Source organism: Neoarius graeffei, chromosome 15 (genome assembly GCF_027579695.1).
Source record: "Neoarius graeffei isolate fNeoGra1 chromosome 15, fNeoGra1.pri, whole genome shotgun sequence".
Classification (NCBI taxonomy): Eukaryota; Metazoa; Chordata; class Actinopteri; order Siluriformes; family Ariidae; genus Neoarius; species Neoarius graeffei.
Window position 1 is genome coordinate 11773700 of NC_083583.1, and position 18928 is coordinate 11792627.

General features: G+C 41.6%; 1 protein-coding gene across 2 annotated transcripts in view; it reads left to right on the forward strand.

The window, feature by feature from the left end:
- The first annotated feature begins 359 nt into the window (after window positions 1–359).
- eml6 (EMAP like 6) overlaps window positions 360–18928 on the forward strand; it is a 186360-nt gene continuing 167791 nt past the window's right edge. For both annotated transcript variants that reach the window (XM_060940412.1, XM_060940413.1), the window contains exon 1: window positions 360–556. In XM_060940412.1, the coding sequence (XP_060796395.1) occupies window positions 360–556 (197 nt within the window). The remainder of the gene's footprint in view (window positions 557–18928) is intronic.

The window sequence follows — 18928 nt, forward strand, 5'->3', positions numbered from 1 at the left end:
CAGTCATTTTATCACTAGATTAGATTTCTACTGTTTCTGATCCAATGCTTTATTTGTAATGTCAGTCTGTTTCTACTTAAAGTGCTCGTTTTTATCCTGCTGTGATTTCTGAAACCAAATATTTCCAAGACGCCGCTCTTCCTTAGGCTACACGCCCCCTACATTTTATATTCCAGGTATATACACAGAGAGAGAGAGAGAGAGAGACATACTGTATATACTGTGTGTGTGTGTGTGTGTGTATATATATATAAACCCTGAGATTGGACACCCTTCTAGGCATTAAGGAGAACAGGGAGTTGTACTGAACCTGATGCTGCCTGTGTGAGCCAGACGGTGGCGCTGAAGAGGGCGCAAGCATGGCCGATAAAACCGCACCACGCTGCCAGCTCCGGCTTGAGTGGGTTCACGGCTACCGGGGCCACCAGTGCCGCAACAACCTCTACTACACGGCGGGGAAGGAGATCGTGTACTTCGTGGCCGGGGTCGGTGTGGTGTACAACACCAGGGAGCACACGCAGAAGTTTTACCTGGGACACAATGATGACATCATTAGGTAAGGACACAGGTTAAAGTGTAAGAACATTCATCCATTGATTCATCTTCAATAAGTACGTCATCCTGGTCAGGGTCACAGTAGACGACACCAGGAATGAGGTACGCACTCGTTCACACCTAGAGGTACTTTTAGTGTAACAGAATGTTTTTTGAGGAGTGGGAGGAGAACTTGAGAACCCTGAGAACAGACAAGGATGTGGTGTTCGTACTTCATACCATGTCACGCCTCAGATATTGGCACAAGTGGACTGTATCTGCTTTCATTAAGATATCTATTGACACTCACTAGCCACTTTATGAGGAACACCCACCCATCCACCTGCTGTTTCGTGCAGTTCTCTAATCAGCCAATCGCTTGACAGGAGCACGATGCATCAAATCATGCAGATACAAATCTTCTGTCAATGTTCACTTCAGACATCAGAACGGGAAAAATTGTGATCTCAAAGTGTGACTTTCTTTCACTGTGGCATGGGTGTTTGGTTTGAGTATTTCAGAAACTGCTGATCTCCTGGGGTTTTCAAACACAAACAACATTCTCTAGAGTTTACACAGACAGAATGGTGCGAAAAACAAACACTGAGTGAGTGAGCGACAGTTCTGTGGGTGGAAACAAACGCCTTGTTGATAAGAGAGGTCAGAGGAAAATGGCCAGACTGGTCCAAGCTGCCAGGAAGGAACTCCTATAGTAACTCATAATCACTCATTACAACGGTGGTGAGCAGAAAAGCATCTCAGCATGCAACAGAAAAATAGAAGGCCACATTGGGTTCCACTCCTGCAGCCAAGAACAGGGATCTTAGAATCAAGAACAAGTTCCTATTAAAGTGGCCGATGAATGTAGAAAAAAAAACATTGAGAGTTTTGGATAGTTTAAGGCTTTAAGAGTTCTGTCTAAGAAACAAGCTGAAGAACCACTTGTGGCTTTTCAACATTTCGTGTTACGTTTCAGGAGAAACAGATGTTGATCTTGGGGTCCTCCAAATTCTCTGGTTTTGTCCCACCTCCCAAAATTGCTAGCAAGCTTATTAGCTACTCTAAATCACCCCTAATTGTGAATGTGTGTGTGAAACATGCCATACAATGGATTTGCATTCCATCTAGGATGTACTGTATTCCCGGAATACTTCTAGCATTCCCAGGATAGGCTCTGGATCCACTAAACCAAGATAAACCAGTTATTGAAGTCAAGTCAAGTTAAGTCAAGTCAACTTTATTGTCAAATATGCTATACATGCTCGACATACAGCACAGATGAAATATCAGTCCTCTCTGACCCACGGTGCAAACAGGCAATGCAGTAAATAAAAATAAAATTAGAATAATTGAAAAAAACGAACAATATAAACAGTATAAACTCTCTAGATAGGAACTAGACATAGACTAAACACTCAGACAAACAATATAAACAGTATAAATAAACAGTATAAACACTATAAGAACAAGACATAGACTAAACACTCAGACAATATAAACAGAGTAAACACTAGATAAGAACTACACACAGACTAAACACTCAAGCAGACAATATAAACAGTATAAACACTCTAGATATGAACTAGACGTAGACTAAACACTCATATATACATCCATATATATACACACATACACACACACACATAAATTGGTTCAAATACCGTAAACAAACAGTCAACGGCACTTGAGGTATAGCAGGTAAACATGAAACAAGCAGTATAAACAAACTAGCAGCTGTTAAGATGAGGTAGTGCGGAATAGTGCAAATGAGCGAGGTAAAGTGAGATGTGCGGTCCCTGAGTTCAGTGTGTTAATGAACTATGAGATGTATGTATGTGTGTGTGTGTGTGTGTGTGTGTGTGTGTGTGTGTGTGTGTGTGTGTGTATGTGTTTGGGGGGGGACTGTGAGGATGACATGTCAGATGCTGAAGGGGGGGCAGGGGGGTGTGCGAGCAGAATCTGTGGCAGGGGGCAGAGGGGGGAGGAGGGGCAGAACAGGGAGGGAGTTGAGCCTCCTGACTGCCTGGTGAAAGAAACTGTTCTTGAGCCTGCTGGTTTTGGCCCGGAGACCCCGCAGTCTCCTCCCCGACGGCAGCAGGCTGAAGAGGCTGTGAGATGGGTGGGTGGGGTCACCTGCAATCCTGATGGCTTTGCGGGTGAGGCGGGAGTTATAAATATCCATTGAATATGAATGAACAAATGAAACACAAATAGATAACATCAGCAGAGCTTCAGACAGCATGTGCTGGCAGCAGTGTTGTAGTCGAGTCACTAAACCTCGAGTCCCCAGTGTTCAAGTCTGAGTCAAGTCCAAGTCATTAAAAAGTGAAGACAGTAAACAATCCAGAATGGCAGTGAAAATCGTAAAATGGTGAAACGGGCAATAGGTCGAGCGAGGCACAAGCAGGCTATCGTAGACTCGGCAGACTCAAAGACGAGAAACAGGAAATCAGGGATCAGGAAACCAAACAAGGAAATAAGGCTCGGTAATGTGTCAGCAACGCAACTCAATACTTCGCAAAGTAAGTGTGTTTTCATAGTTTTTATATAGGTGTGCTGATTGCACCTTAATCCTGTGCAGGTATGAGTCATTTATGGGGCGCGTGAGAGTCCGCTTGGCACGCGTGCTGTCCGGAGCGCGCCTGACAGTGTATCTGATGCACAAGCCAAGGCGGGCAGGTGTGACACTCTTACACGAAATTAGTACAAAATTAATGTAGATATAAATATCTTATGCCAAATTATTATGGCATGTTACAAAAAATAAAGAAAAAAAAACAGATTCCTCGTCTCCAATTTACGAATCCGAATGCAGTTAATGCATGAGTCCGAGTCATCAGTGCTCAAGTCCAAGTCAAGTCACGAGTCCTTAAAGTGCCATTCCACCATTGGATGTATTCTTTGGCATAAAATACAATATATTTTGACAACATATATAAATGGTATCGCTAGATAGAGAAATCTTTTAGCTTCAAAATGATATATCAAACATAATTTTTTGACAACGACAAGTATATTAATTTTGCGACCAAAGTCACCTACCCTTTTAATTTCCGCGCGTGATGTCATTGGCAGGTTCCCCTTCTTGTGTACCACGTGACGTGTGACGTGGCACATATTATCAGCAATGGCGGATAGAACGCGATAAAAATAATACCAATAAATCTAGCTAATACCAATAAATCTAGCTAACTGAAAGATTAACTCAAAATTTTTCGCAATTTTTTTGGCCCGCATATATGAGGAGAAATGACTCTCTCACTTTGGGGGTTTCCTGGTCTAAAAATAGACCGACACGTGGTACACAAGAAGGGGAACCTGCCGATGACATCACGTTTCACTACCGCGCCGAAATTAAAAGCGTAGGTGACTTTGGTCGCAAAATTAATATACTTGTCGTTGTCAAAAAATGATGTTTGATATATCATTTTGAAGCTAAAAGATTTCTCTGTCTAGTCATGTTGTCATAAAATATATTGTATTTTATGCCAAAGAATACATCCAATGGTGGAATAGCACTTTAAAATTAGGGCGCGAGTTGGACTCGAGTGCTACAAGCCTGGCTGGCAACATTCAGCACCTTTCTTTTAAAGATCATTTTGTTTGGCCTGAAACATTAAGTTGACATGATGAGATCAGGAAGAGAAGCAGGAAATACTGTCACAATGTTAACCTCTAGATGATCTTGAGCTACTAAAAGACCTGACAGCGACGTTCATGCAGGATGTCCAGTCTGAGATTTGTGTAACTAATATATAGACTGAATTACACCCTAATCCACAGACGCCTCATCTCTCTCGCAGCTCCTTTCTCACTTTGGCACTTCACCGCCCTCCTTTTTCTCTGAATGCTCTTTAATATAGCATTTATGAATGAACACAGACAGACTTGCCGTCTGAGGTCAATTTGAAGGAACAGACGACTGGGACATCTCATCTCATTATCTCTAGCTGCTTTATCCTGTTCTACAGGGTCGCAGGCAAGCTGGAGCCTATCCCAGCTGACTACGGGCGAAAGGCGGGGTACACCCTGGACAAGTCGCCAGGTCATCACAGGGCTGACACATAGACACAGACAACCATTCACACTCACATTCACACCTACGGTCAATTTAGAGTCACCAGTTAACCTAACCTGCATGTCTTTGGACTGTGGGGGAAACCGGAGCACCCGGAGGAAACCCACACGGACACGGGGAGAACATGCAAACTCCACACAGAAAGGCCCTCGCCGGCCACGGGGCTCGACCCCGGACCTTCTTGCTGTGAGGCGACAGCGCTAACCACTACACCACCGTGCCGCCCGACTGGGAAAGCTTTTTTTCGTTTTCAAATAAGCATTCGTGTTTATGCTCATCGTCAAAAACTGCTGAATTTCTCAAATGAAAGAGCCATCAGTTCTTAGCACACTGTGTACAAGGAATCTGCATATCCGCTGTTATTCTATCCACATTCAGTGGAATTGATTAATTGGTACTTTGACACTTTGGTACATGCTCAGAGTGTGTAAAAAAAAAACACCTTTATATAATGTTTGTATTTTAAAATAAATTAAAAAAACATCAAATGTAAATGGCTCACTCCTCTTGAATGGCTTGAAATCTCTGTTTATATAGTGCAGATTAGCTTTTGGACAAATTTCTTAATGCACTTCTACAAAAATTCACACGTGAAATCATTTTACGATGTCACTAACTAAGCGCTAAATCTATGAACCAATCACGTTCGAGCACAGAGGATGGCATGACTGTTTTATCTGCATACAGCACTGTGCAAAAATAGGGGGCCTATTGTTTTTTTTTTCATACAAACTTTGTTATAGATTTCTATTCTACATTATCAAGTCAAAACAGTACAAAAATATTTTAGAGTCCAAACGTTCGTAATTTTCCAGCACAAAATGAAATGTTACAGAAAAAGAAGTTTGTATTTGAGCAAAATATTCCACAAGAGAGCACGTTTCAGATTAAAAAAAGAAAACATAATGAAGGCTGCTGGGTTTTGGTGTAAAATGAAGAAGCGAGTGTGACAGTCAAAGTGTCCAGAAGAACTGGGGCTGGTTCTGGAAGATGCTCAGTAGAACCTACAGCTCATTTCCTTATCAAACTGCACTCATTGGACCTGAGACTACTATTTTTTTTTTTTAAAGCAAAGGGTCGTCTCACACCAAATACTGACTTTGTTATATTGATTTATTATGTGGGGCGGCACAGTGGTGTAGTGGTTAGCGCTGTCGCGTCACAGCAAGAAGGTCCGGGTTCGAGCCCAGCGGCTGGCGAGGGCCTTTCTGTGTGGAGTTTGCATGTTCTCCCCGTGTCCGCGTGGGTTTCCTCCGGGTGCTCCGGTTTCCCCCACAGTCCAAAGACATGCAGGTTAGGTTAACTGGTGACTCTAAATTGACCGTAGGTGTGAATGTGAGTGTGAATGGTTGTCTGTGTCTATGTGTCAGCCCTGTGATGACCTGGCGACTTGTCCAGGGTGTACCCCGCCTTTCGCCCGTAGTCAGCTGGGATAGGCTCCAGCTTGCCTGCGACCCTGTAGAACAGGATAAAGCGGCTACAGATAATGGATGGATGGAATTATTATGGCTTACTGTTTATAGTATTTTTTTAATGTTGAAACATTTCATTTAATTATTTTTAAGCCATTTTTGGCTGACAGCATTTCTTTACATGTACTTAAGACTTACACAGTAGGACTGTATCTGTGTCCTAACCAAGAGTCGCGAGCCTAGCTAATATTGTCTCGTCTCGTTATCTCTAGCCGCTTTATCCTTCTACAGGGTCGCAGGCAAGCTGGAGCCTATCCCAGCTGACTATGGGCGGGAGGCGGGGTACACCCTGGACAAGTCGCCAGGTCATCACAGGGCTGACACATAGACACAGACAACCATTCACACTCACATTCACACCTACGGTCAATTTAGAGTCACCAGTTAACCTAACCTGCATGTCTTTGGACTGTGGGGGAAACCGGAGCACCCAGAGGAAACCCACGCGGACACGGGGAGAACATGCAAACTCCACACAGAAAGGCCCTCGCCGGCCACGGGGTTCGAACCTGGACCTTCTTGCTGTGAGGCTACAGCGCTAACCACTACACCACCGTGCCGCCACGCTTTATGCTGTATTAATCATTTTGGCTTCTGTTTGTTAAATACTAATTAATACTCTTTGATAAATACTCGACCTGTAACCAATGCAAGTTAGTTTACTAGCAGTTTATGCTCACAGATATGCAAATGATTCTATTTAACAGTTATTCCACGAAATCGAGTTGTACATGAGCTGATAGCCGACGAGGCGCGTAGCACTGAGTTGTCCATAAGCCACGTACGACGAGATTGCGTGGAATAACTGTTTTATTGGATTTTGAGAAACAGACCATTTTTATTTTTTGCAAATTCGATAAATTAAAAACTTTATACAAAACGTCCGACAAAATCATTTCCGCTTAGAATGTAAACAAACCTGCGAAATGACGGGAGCAATTTGTGAAAAATGTTGTAATAAAAATTCTTGAAAAATTAAATATGTTCTTACCATCAAATACTTTCATTCCATATTTTTTTTTTTTTGGGTTTTGCTTTCGAGTAGAGCTTTTATTTGGTCCTCGGTTGGTTCAGCAACACGCTCCGCCATTTTGTTTTCTCTACTTACGGTATATGAGCTGATATCCTAGTAGTAGAGTGCCCAATCAGAGCACGTGATTGCTCATATCCAGTAAACATTATTCTATTAATGTAGGTTATATCTAAAATGCCCATTTACAGATATTTAAATATGTCTACCAGTTAAAATTATTCTGAGATATTTATAGTAAATCATCAGTCATGATTATTATAATACAGACTGGATTGTGTAGGATGGTGTGTTGCTTTGTGCGTGCGCACACACACACACACACACACACACACACACACACACATATTTTGGGAGTCTCAGGAGAGAGTGTATTAACCCAGTTTATCCTGTAGCTAGCGGCGAGGTGAGATTTATTAAGGTCCCTTTAAAAAGTTGTGTCGATGATTAATGCCTGTTGCTCAGTGCACGAGAAACCAAGAAGAGACACTTCATCCATGCTGAAGAACAGCTCATGTTGTTTCGGTCTTCTTATTTGAGTTTATTTAAAAAAAAAATAGCCTCCATGAGGCTGGAGCTCATACCAGCCACTGTTGTTGTGTGTGTGAGTTTGAAATCCGATCAATCCTGTCGGAGGAGGAGTGATTTTTCGTGAAATTGCACATGACCCCTCTGTAGCTGCATCCATGGAAGGTGGTGCTGCCTGGTGAACAATTCTTTTTAGAATGTGTCTTTAGAGTCTTCTGGGTGAGTTTCAGTGAAAACGTCCTAGCAGTTTACAAAGAGTAGCGTTTAATGTGACGAGTCTCCTAAAAATTTCAAATGCCTATAAAATCGTAAATATGACAGGTGGCACCACTGTCTTGACAAGTTTTATGCACACCCGCCTAGGGAACATTCCATATGAGTTTGATCACAATCTGATCACTCCCGTAGGAAGAATAATGATTTTCGTGAAATTGCACATGACCCCTGTGTAGCTGCATCCATGGCAGGTGGCGGCACCTGGTGAACAATTCTTGTTGGAACATGTCTTTAGAGTCTTCTGGCTGAATTTCAGTGAAAACATCCCAGCAGTTTATGAAGAGTAGCGTTTAATGTGACGAGTCACCCCAAAATTTCAGACACCCATAAAATTGTAGCTATGAAAGGTGGCGCCGCCATCTTGACAACTTTTACACACACCCACCTGGGGAAGATTGTATGCGAGTTTGATTGAAATCCGATCAATCCTGTAGGAGGAGTTGCGATTTTTGTAAATTGTGGACGGACAATGACACGTGATCACATAAGCTCATCCGATCTGACCTACCGCTGGATGAACTAAAAAAAATCAGACCATACCAGTTTATATGGCCAGTTTATAAAAAAGTGGATGTACTTGTCTCAATTTCTGTCTTGAACATGAAAACTATTTCTGTCGTGCAGAGTCTCTCTGTTATATTCAGAGAAATGATATAAACAAAATAGTAAAGCAAATTTTGTACTTGTTCAATCTGACCAGTATCACGTTCCCTCCATCTATATTTTTACTCTCCCCACCTACACACACACACACACACACACACACACACACACACACACACACCAGGATCCCCAAGCATGAGAACGGCTTTTCCATCTTGAATTCTGTAAATATTCAAAGCAAATGTGTTGGAAAAAAAATTCTAACACACCTCCCTTTTTTACTGTAATACACAAACTGTTATTACAATAATATATTTGTTAAAACATACTGTATATGTGTTAAAATACACTCACTGGCCACTTTATTAGGAACACCCATGCATCCGCCTGCTGTTTTATGCCGTTCTCTAATCAGCCGATCCCTTGACAGCAGCACGAGGCATAAAATCATGCAGATACAAATCTTCAGTTAATGTTCACTTCAAACGTCAGAATGGGAAAAATTGTGATCTCAAAGTGTGACTCTCTTTCACTGTAGCATGGGTGTTGGTTTGAGCCAGATGGACTGGTTTGAGTATTTCAGAAACTGCTGATCTCCTGGGGTTTTCACACACATCAGTCGCTAGAGTTTACACAGACAGAATGGTGCGAAAAACATTGAGTGAGTGACAGTTCTGTGGGTGGAAACAAACGCCTTATTGATAAGAGAGGTCAGAAGAAAATGGCCAGATTGGTTCGAACTGCCAAGAAGGAACTCATATAATCACTTTTTACAACCATGATGAGCAGAAAAGCATCTCAGCATGCAACAGCAGAAGAACGCAGTGGGTTTCACTCCTGCAACCAAGAACAGGAATCTTAGAATTAAGAACGAGTTCCGATTAAAGTAGCCGCTGAGTGTATATTTGACTTCATTTATATTCTACTTCTCCTCACATTGTGTTTGAGAGATTTATTAATTTGCTTTTAAATGATTAAAATCCAGTGGCGGCTGGTAGTCTTTCAAACAGGGGAGGCTGGTCGGTTACGATATTTCCAGATTTTAAAAGAAAACACACATCAATTTTGCCCATACTCTTGCCTCTGATCTGGCTGATTGTTGGCAGGGTCACAAACTGTGAAATAACAGGTTCTTTTGGCCCATTAGCCTACTGTCCAATATACATGATGGTGGTGTTGGGGGGGGTATATTTTAACATTTTATATTTTAAAATTGTGGCATGTTGTTCAAAAATTGATCATTATTGAAAGCAGCTCTTTGTCAGAAACCTCAGCAGTAGAGCTGGGTGCCACACATTTCATTCACTGACACTTTCCCTATATTTTACTTATTCTGACTGAGAAATGTTTTATTGACAATTTTGATAACCCTTCACTTTTAATCCAGGTCTGTAGTGTGAAATGTTCTCAGCTGTGTTTTTGTTTAAAAATGTTTTCCAAATTGTAGCTGTGTTTAATTCATATCCAGAAAAATATATATTCCAATATAATATACTCAGCATAAACATTTTAAATAGATTCTATATTTTTGGTCCATCCATGACATATTACTAAAGTAGCCTATTTACTGTTGTTGATGTGGGTCACTTGCTGTTAGCCAATTCACTTTCTCGTACCAGGAGAGCTGAAAGGAACGAGTATTATTCCCTACCTTTTTCACCAAGTCAATTTGAGGCGTTGGTCTACCCTGCTCTTTAATTTTAATTTTTTCCTCGAAAGGAAGACTGGCAAATGGCTTCGCCAAAATTAAATCAGCAATGCTTGGCATCCGTGCGCAGCTTTCTTGCTAGCTGACTAGCCCCCTCAAGTTCAAGTTCAGTCACGCAAATAAACGAAATTTCTGGAACTAAGATAGCAAACTTGACAACACTATATTTACACTTTATTTACAATGAAAATATATACAAACTAAAAAAGCTGGTAGAAACCGTATGTAATGAATGAAATCGAAATGTAAGCCGATCTCTTACAATACACCACAGCACTTGCGAATCCGCATGGGACTGAACTGAGATTCACCGCTGCCTGTCTATATTTGAAACAAGCTGTCAATCAAAGAAAATATCCGTCCGCTTTCACCAATCACCAGTCTCCTCGCGGAAACTGCCATGTCCCTCCCATGTGAAGCTCGGAGTCCGTAGGCGGGCATTTTCGCAGTATTTGTCCAATAACCGTCTTGCATTTAGATATTGAAAAGCGCATAGCTCCCAAATGCCGTTGAAGTCCACTGAGGCTGGGAGTCCGTGGGACTTCGTAGGCGGGCATTTTCGCAGTATTTGTCCAATAATCGTCTTGCATTTTGAGATTGAAAAGTGCAGAGCTCCCAAATGCCATTGAAGTCCACTGAGGCTGCGCTGCATCGCGCTGTCACGAGAGTGAAAAACTCACGCGCACATTAAAGTTATAAGGGCATTTTTAGAGGAGGCTGAGCCTCCCTCGTTGTCTTAGAGCAATCGCCCGTGTTAAAATCACATTACAGTGATTTTATCACAGATAAGGGTGTAGTTCGTGACGACACAAAATGGAGTAAAATGCTCTTGAACGTGAAAAAATCGCTGGACAACACACCCTCGGGTGGCGTGTTGCTTTTATTGCTTTTTAAAAAGCCCACAAAAACAAAACCATCCATTGTTTAATAATTCATCTCATCTCATCTCTAGCTGCTTTATCCTGTTCTACAGGGTCGCAGGCAAGCTGGAGCCTATCCCAGCTGACTACGGGCGAAAGGCGGGGTACACCCTGGACAAGTCGCCAGGTCATCACAGGGCTGTTTAATAATTGATTTCGTTAATTTTGAATAATATTCCCAAAATACAATTCAACCACCACAAAATGTAGTCTGTTAACAGTAAGATTTCATTGCTAAGCAACATAACAGACAAAGATGAACGTATTCTCTAGACAGAATGGGTCTAAAACCCAGTGCGTATGTGTATGGCGTGGGTTTTACAGCAGCTTTGAACAATCAGATTTTAGAACCGAATAAAACTGTAAAGTGTACAAGACCGTGAGATGCTGTACGTTGGATGCTTTAGCATAAATTTTTAATCAGCATTGCTGTTAATAAAATTAATTGATATCCATTGTCAAAAGTGTTTCCGGTGTACATTCCTTGCAAAGCAAAAAAAAAAAAAGGTTACGCCGAGCAAAAGATCCTTCTTGGGGAGCTGTAGGAACTGAATAGAACCCTAAAATGAGAGTTTCCTTCTGTAAAACGTTTCCAAAGCAGAACCTGCTTCGGTTGCTGGTTTGATTCCCTGGACCAGCAGGGAATCAACTGGGAACAGTTGGGGGGTTAGATGCCTTGAGCAAAGCATCTAACCCCCGAGTGCTCCCCAGGCTGCTCTGGGTATGTTGTATGTCGCTCTGGATCTGATGGCATCTGCTAAAAGCCATCAATGTAATGATTAATACATGATGATTAAGTCAGATAAATTCTACCCAGCTTCCATCCACCACTCTTAAAGGTTTCATCTGCAAGAACCCTTTTAGATCTGTGCAGAACCGTACCACAAGGCACAAAAAGGTGCCAGCAGGATAGAGGTTCATCGTCCACCACTGTGGAAAATGTGTGGCGTGCCTTTAAAACGCCGTTGCCATTAATAACACTGGTGAACAATTTTTCAGAAGTTGTCTGTTTCAGAGCTGAAATTGGCTGTTTGTTATGAAATCTGGTGTGTTGAATTCAAATATCTCATCTCATCTCATCTCATTATCTCTAGCCGCTTTATCCTGCTCTACAGGGTCGCAGGCAAGCTGGAGCCTATCCCAGCTGACTACGGGCGAAAGGCGGGGTACACCCTGGACAAGTCGCCAGGTCATCACAGGGCTGACACATAGACACAGACAACCATTCACACTCACATTCACACCTACGCTCAATTTAGAGTCACCAGTTAACCTAACCTGCATGTCTTTGGACTGTGGGGGAAACCGGAGCACCCGGAGGAAACCCACGCGGACACGGGGAGAACATGCAAACTCCGCACAGAAAGGCCCTCGCCGGCCCCGGGGCTCGAACCCGGACCTTCTTGCTGTGAGGTAACCTAGGTCTCTTCATGGGTTTATGGTTGGTTTGCATGATATTTCACCTGTTCTCTTTATGTAACACTAGAAAATCAGTAGAAAGTTTATATAAATAAAATGTATTATGAACCAAATGGCAAAAAAACAATTATGTAGAAGTACTGAATAGGTTTAGTCCTTATTCAGTGTGTATTCAGTGCTTTTTGGCAGCTTGTCTCTTGTATTCATGAAATGGAGCATTGCTTGTCAAGCAAAGACTTCATCTCGAGTGCATAGCACTATATGTTTTTTTTTTTTTTTGAGCTGATATAGGGCAGTTTGTTTAGCAGAGTGATGTAAGTTGACTTATGATTGCATCATCAATGACTTCTAGGAATAACATGATATGTATGATGCAATACCAGCTTCAGATTGCATCGGTTATTGTTTTGCCAAAAAAGTAAGCACTATCCAAACCCAATCATAGATTTATTCATAGGGACAATCTAGAGCCAATGAACAATTTTAAGTTTCATTCTTGTTCACGGGCGGCACGGTGGTGTAGTGGTTAGCGCTGTCGCCTCACAGCAAGAAGGTCCTGGGTTCGAGCCCTGTGGCCGGCGAGGGCCTTTCTGTGTGGAGTTTGCATGTTCTCCCCGTGTCCGCGTGGGTTTCCTCCGGGTGCTCCGGTTTCCCCCACAGTCCAAAGACATGCAGGTTAGGTTAACTGGTGACTCTAAATTGACCGTAGGTGTGAATGGTTGTCTGTGTCTATGTGTCAGCCCTGTGATGACCTGGCGACTTGTCCAGGGTGTACCCCGCCTTTCGTAGAATTAGTAAAGTTTGACTGTATTTATTTTGGAAGCATTTTGGCTGTAGACCAGTGTAATTGAAAGAATCTTTTGGAACCTTTGGAGTCTTTTTTTTTTCCCTGAAGATGATTATTAAATGAGCGTTAACTCGAGCTATGTGCTCCATTATCGGGGGAAAAAAAAACAGGTTCAATTTTTCACTCTAGTAGACCTTAATTCAGAAGCTAGAAACTTTAAAGGTTGCATTTGAATTATGAAAAAGGCTTCTTTAAAGGTAGAAGAGAAAACAAAGCTATGCCCTTTCAACAACAAAAAAAAAGCTTGCATGTACAGAACCCTTAAATATCCAAAGAATCATTAGAATGATCACAATTAGTAAATGAAAGCAATTGTCCTTATTTAGCTCTGCCCTAATTCTATTGTATTACGTCACCCGGGACGGAGACCACCAGGGGCGAGGTATTGTTTTCAGTCAGATTTGTTTGTTTGTTAACGATACTATGGGAAAACAGCTGGATCAATCTTCATGAAACTTTCAGGATAGATGGGCATTGGTCACAAATAGAACTTCCAACATTTTGAGGGTCATCCGGTCAAGGTCACAGTGACTAAAAAGGTAAAAAAAAAAATTGCTCTGAGCTAAGACTGCAGGAGCGCTGCCTTGGAAAGACTCCTCCCACAAACATGCTGATTGGATCACTACCTGGCTCATTTGCATACACTGGGCTATCATTAGATGGTTTCTTGGTTCGTTTACATACGCAAAGGAAGGAGTTTGGGTCACGCCCACTTTTAAACCCCATTGATAAAAACTTCCCCACTCTGTTGATTTATTATTATAAATATAAATTATAAATAAATGGACTAGACTAGGCGGCGGCGTGGTTAGCACTGTCGCCTCACAGCAAGAAGGTCCGGGTTCGAGCCCCGTGGCCAGCGAGGGCCTTTCTGTGCGGAGTTTGCATGTTCTCCCCGTGTCGACGTGGGTTTCCTCCGGGTGCTCCGGTTTCCCCCACAGTCCAAAGACATGCAGGTTAGGTTAACTGGTGACTCTAAATTGACCGTAGGTGTGAATGTGAGTGTGAATGGTTGTCTGTGTCTATGTGTCAGCCCTGTGATGACCTGGCGACTTGTCCAGGGTGTACCCCGCCTTTCGCCCGTAGTCAGCTGGGATAGGCTCCAGCTTGCCTGCGACCCTGTAGAACAGGATAAAGCGGCTAGAGATAATGAGATGATGAATGGACTAGACTAAAGAAATCACTTTACAAAGAGAGAGTGCGTTCCACTGAGCTCTAGCGCCGGGCCATTTCTGGGAACTAAGAGTTTGGGTCATGGCGACAGCGTGTGTGTGTCAGCCTCGGTTCTGAGGTTTCAGTTTTGAAAACTGTAAGAGGTAAGAGTAGAATAATATAAAGTACAGACTCTTGGTATATTTTACTTCTGTGATTTTTAAATTGTTCATTTTTGTGGCTACTGCCTCATAGAGTAAATATATATGCTATATTTACTGTATGGACATGGGATCAGAAAACTATTTTATTTATAAGCAGTAGTCACATGGACCCATAGGGTACGTATTTTTTTTCACGATATCTTCCTTCATATTCATCATAAGTGCTACCAGGCGAGGTTTGTTTTGCCTGGCAACACTTGTTCTATTCTATATTATATTTAAATAATATTGGCTGGCGTTGAGTGGTATATCAGATATATTCCATTCAGCTAGCAGGATATTGAACGAGTCGAAGATGAGTAGCTGAATGGAATATATCTGATATACCACAAAAAACCCAGCCATTATTATTATTATTATTATTATTATTATTATTATTATTAATACACATTCCTTTCAGGTGTTCAACACGTCTTTCTCTTTCAAAATCTTCCGCTTTTAATAAAGCAAACCTGGCGGCCATGTTTGTTTACAGATTGTCACAGTCACTTGCTAGCGCGGAAGTTTTATGTCTCCGACGTGTCTTTTCCAGTTTTTCGATGTCCATTGGTATGTTTTTCCTCCTGTAAATATGTGTGAAGAATATTTAATTAAGTTTTGGGAGCCTTTCAGGTGTTCAACACATCTTTCTCTTTCCCCGCGAACAAAGAAATGGTTCTGCGCGTGCGCAGCAGAAAACTTTCTCATTGGATATTCGCATTAGCTCTGATGTGTGATGTCATGTTGTCTTGACAACCATGTAATATCGTAAACCATATTCAACGCTCATTCTCCATTGAGTAGAGTGACGTAGTACATGTAGGATAAGCGATATGCTAACAATATTGCATGCTATCAAACTAAATGAATGAAACCCGCTAGAAGGGAAAAGAACAGGTTTTATTCCATTGAAAAAAATGTCCTGTATTTATTTATTACTTAACCTACATGTATCTATATTTTACTCTGTATTTGAGCTGCTGCAACACCTGAATTTCCCCTCATGGGGATCAATAAAGGAATATCTGATCTGATCTGATCTGATCTTATGAGGGTTAGCAGTGAAATACTACTGTATGTACAACGTTATTTTAAAAACTCAGGCTCCATTCTGGCACTTTTAATTTCTTCAGTTTGTCCTTCTGAGAGAATTCTAACCGTGCTGTGTAGACCTCTTACAACAGAAGGTTTTTCTCTTTTAGAGAAGATTCCAAGTAGACCCCATGTAGAAAGACAGAACTGTGATTAGTAAATGAGGGCTAGCAGTGAGATATAGTTTATCTTATCAGGTTATAGCAAGTTCCAGTTGGTAATCTAAAGACTTGTTTTGCACTTTCAGAAAAGTTCCCAAGTAGAACTACTAAACCAACCAAAGCTAGAACTATCCACAGATCCCTTGAGGAACCCTTCTTCAAAGAGTGTAATGAGTAAAACTGGAAAACAGAGGAATTCCTTCTCACAAAAGATTCCAAGTAGATCTACCTAAAGCCAGAACTCTTCACTAGTGTCATAGTGCTTGAGATCTGTCTCAAAACCACTTTTTGAAGGTCTCAGTCTTGTCTCAGAATTGACCACATTTTTACTCGGTCTTGTCTCGATCTCGGACATAGAGGACTCAGGATTTTATTTCAAGACCGGTCAAGACCACAACTGCGGGGATTTCACTAAATTGCCTATTCGTCATCTGATTTATGCATCATCCAGGGCATCCAAGGTTAGAGAAGCAGCCTTGGGCTCAAAGGGTTGTTGGTTTGATTCCCAGGACCAGCAGGAAAATCCATGGCTGAAGTGCCTTGAGCAAGGGCCTCTGCATGCTCTTGCGACAAGGCTTTTGCAGATAGCTTTTCGCAGACAGTTGTAATTTATCGTTGAGCGGGGAGTAATAGGCGTGCGCGATGTTATTTACCGCCACAACGCAAGGGGGCACAAAGTCACGAAATCGCTAGGAGTAGTTGGTGGGTGTGGTTAGTGGAGTGTTTATCCTCCGGTTACTTATAATGACTAGAACTGGAGTCGTATAGATGTCCGTACTTCCTCACTTCCTCGATCAACCGCTCTTCGTGCTGCTCCATCTTCGCTCGTGTTTTTAAAAATGGCGGTCGTGAAAACAAAACAAACCAGGAAAGTAGGGAAGCGGAAGTGCGTGTACAGCGGATGTAGAGTGGACCAATCAGAACCCTCTTGTCTGCGAGGCTGTCTGCGGTGGTCACAATTTTTGGGAGGTGCGCGCAGAGCGTTTGCGAAGGGGGGGGGCTTCGCAGACGCCATCTGCAACGCCTTCTGTGAGGACTGGGTTGTCAGCATAAATCGGCCTTAACTGCTCCCCAGGTGGGGTGTGTGTGTGTGTGTGTGTGTGTGTGTGTGTGTGTGTGTGTGTGTGTGTGCGCGCGCGCGCTTGTTGTATGTCACTCTGGATAAGAGTGTCTGCTAAATGCCTGTAATGTAATTATTTATTTGTTAGCATCATTACTGCAATTAGATGTAAAATTTCCTGCTTTAAATGCGACCAATAACATGATTCATTGCTAATATGAAAGTTTTCTTCCTCTTAACCCTTTGATGCAAAACATGGGTCAAACGTGACCCGGCTGAGTTTTTATCTTCTATATCTTTGCAATAAATTAATTCCATCATTCAGTATTCAAGGTGTTCCTCAATTAACTTGTTTTTGATCATCATACATCCTTATTTTATTTTTTCCTTTCTTACTTTTTGAATAAAAACCCTTTTTGTATCACTACCCTTCTAATGCACAACATGGGTCAAAAACGACCTGCATTCATTTTCCAGGTTATTTCATGTATGGCTGAGTGTTTCTATGATATACTTTTGAAATAAATTCATTTTGTCATTTACTTTTCCAAATATGCAGTAAATATCTTGTTTTTGTTTCGCACAAATCATCATTTTTATTTTTCCTTTCTTAAGTTATGAACAAGCACAGCTTTTGTAATTCTACATCAAGTTTACACACATGGGTCAGAACCGACCCACATGCATTTACTCCAGCGTTTGGTGGGAACTGTGAATTGTGCTTGTGTCAGACATTTCACAGCTCAGCACAGCGCCCTTTGCCCATCTAATACATGCAAGTAATGTTTTTCAATTGTTCTAACGTTACCTTAGAAAAAAATTGATTATGTTTAGGTTCCCTTGAGAGTGAGTAGATTACTTGTCAGAAAGTTACAAGTAATTACGATTAGCTACCGAGCTGGTGACATATTCTACTTTAGTTAGCTAATTTTATTGTAGTTGGCTTAGCTAACTCATCTCATCTCATTATCTCTAGCCGCTTTATCCTTCTACAGGGTCGCAGGCAAGCTGGAGCCTATCCCAGCTGACTACGGGCGAAAGGCGAGGTACACCCTGGACAAGTCGCCAGGTCATCACAGGGCTGGCTTAGCTAACTACATAGTTAATAAATAAATAACTGGCCCCATTCACTGCTAAAGTAATTACTTGAAACAAATTATTATTATTATAGTATTAAGACATTTAATTTTAAATCACACTTGGATGACCCATGTGTAGTAATATAAAAAGTATTTTTGTTCATAAAGTAAGAAAGAAAAAATTAAATTAATGATTTGTGGTAATTAAAAACAAGATATTTAAAGAATACTTGGAATATTCAATCATAAAATAAATTGATTTCAAAAGATAAAGCAAAGAAAAACTCAGTCAGCATGAAATAACCTGGAAAATGAATGCGGGTCATTTTTGACCCATGTTGTGCATTAGAAGGGGTGTGCATATGTTTTGCATCAAAGGGTTAATGGCTGTCACCCCTCCCCCACCCCTTCACACACACTGATCTGGTCCTGGTCTCGACTCGGTCTCGTCCTGCCTTGGTCTTGGTCTTGACTTGATCTCAACCCCTCAAAGTCCTGGTCTCGATACACTTTGGTCTTGGGCATGACTTGGTCTCGGTTTAAGTGGTCTTGACGAGAACACGACTCTTCACTATCCAAAGAACTTTTGTGGAACCCTTAATCTCATGATTAGCTAATGAGAGTTAACAGTGAGAGATGTTCTACAGTAATAGAAAACAGGTTAAAACAGTTCTATTTAGCAATCTACAACAAAGGGGTTTATCTTTTAGAAATGGTTCGTTGTAGATGCCATTTATGTTGTTACCACCTAGATATGAATAATTCA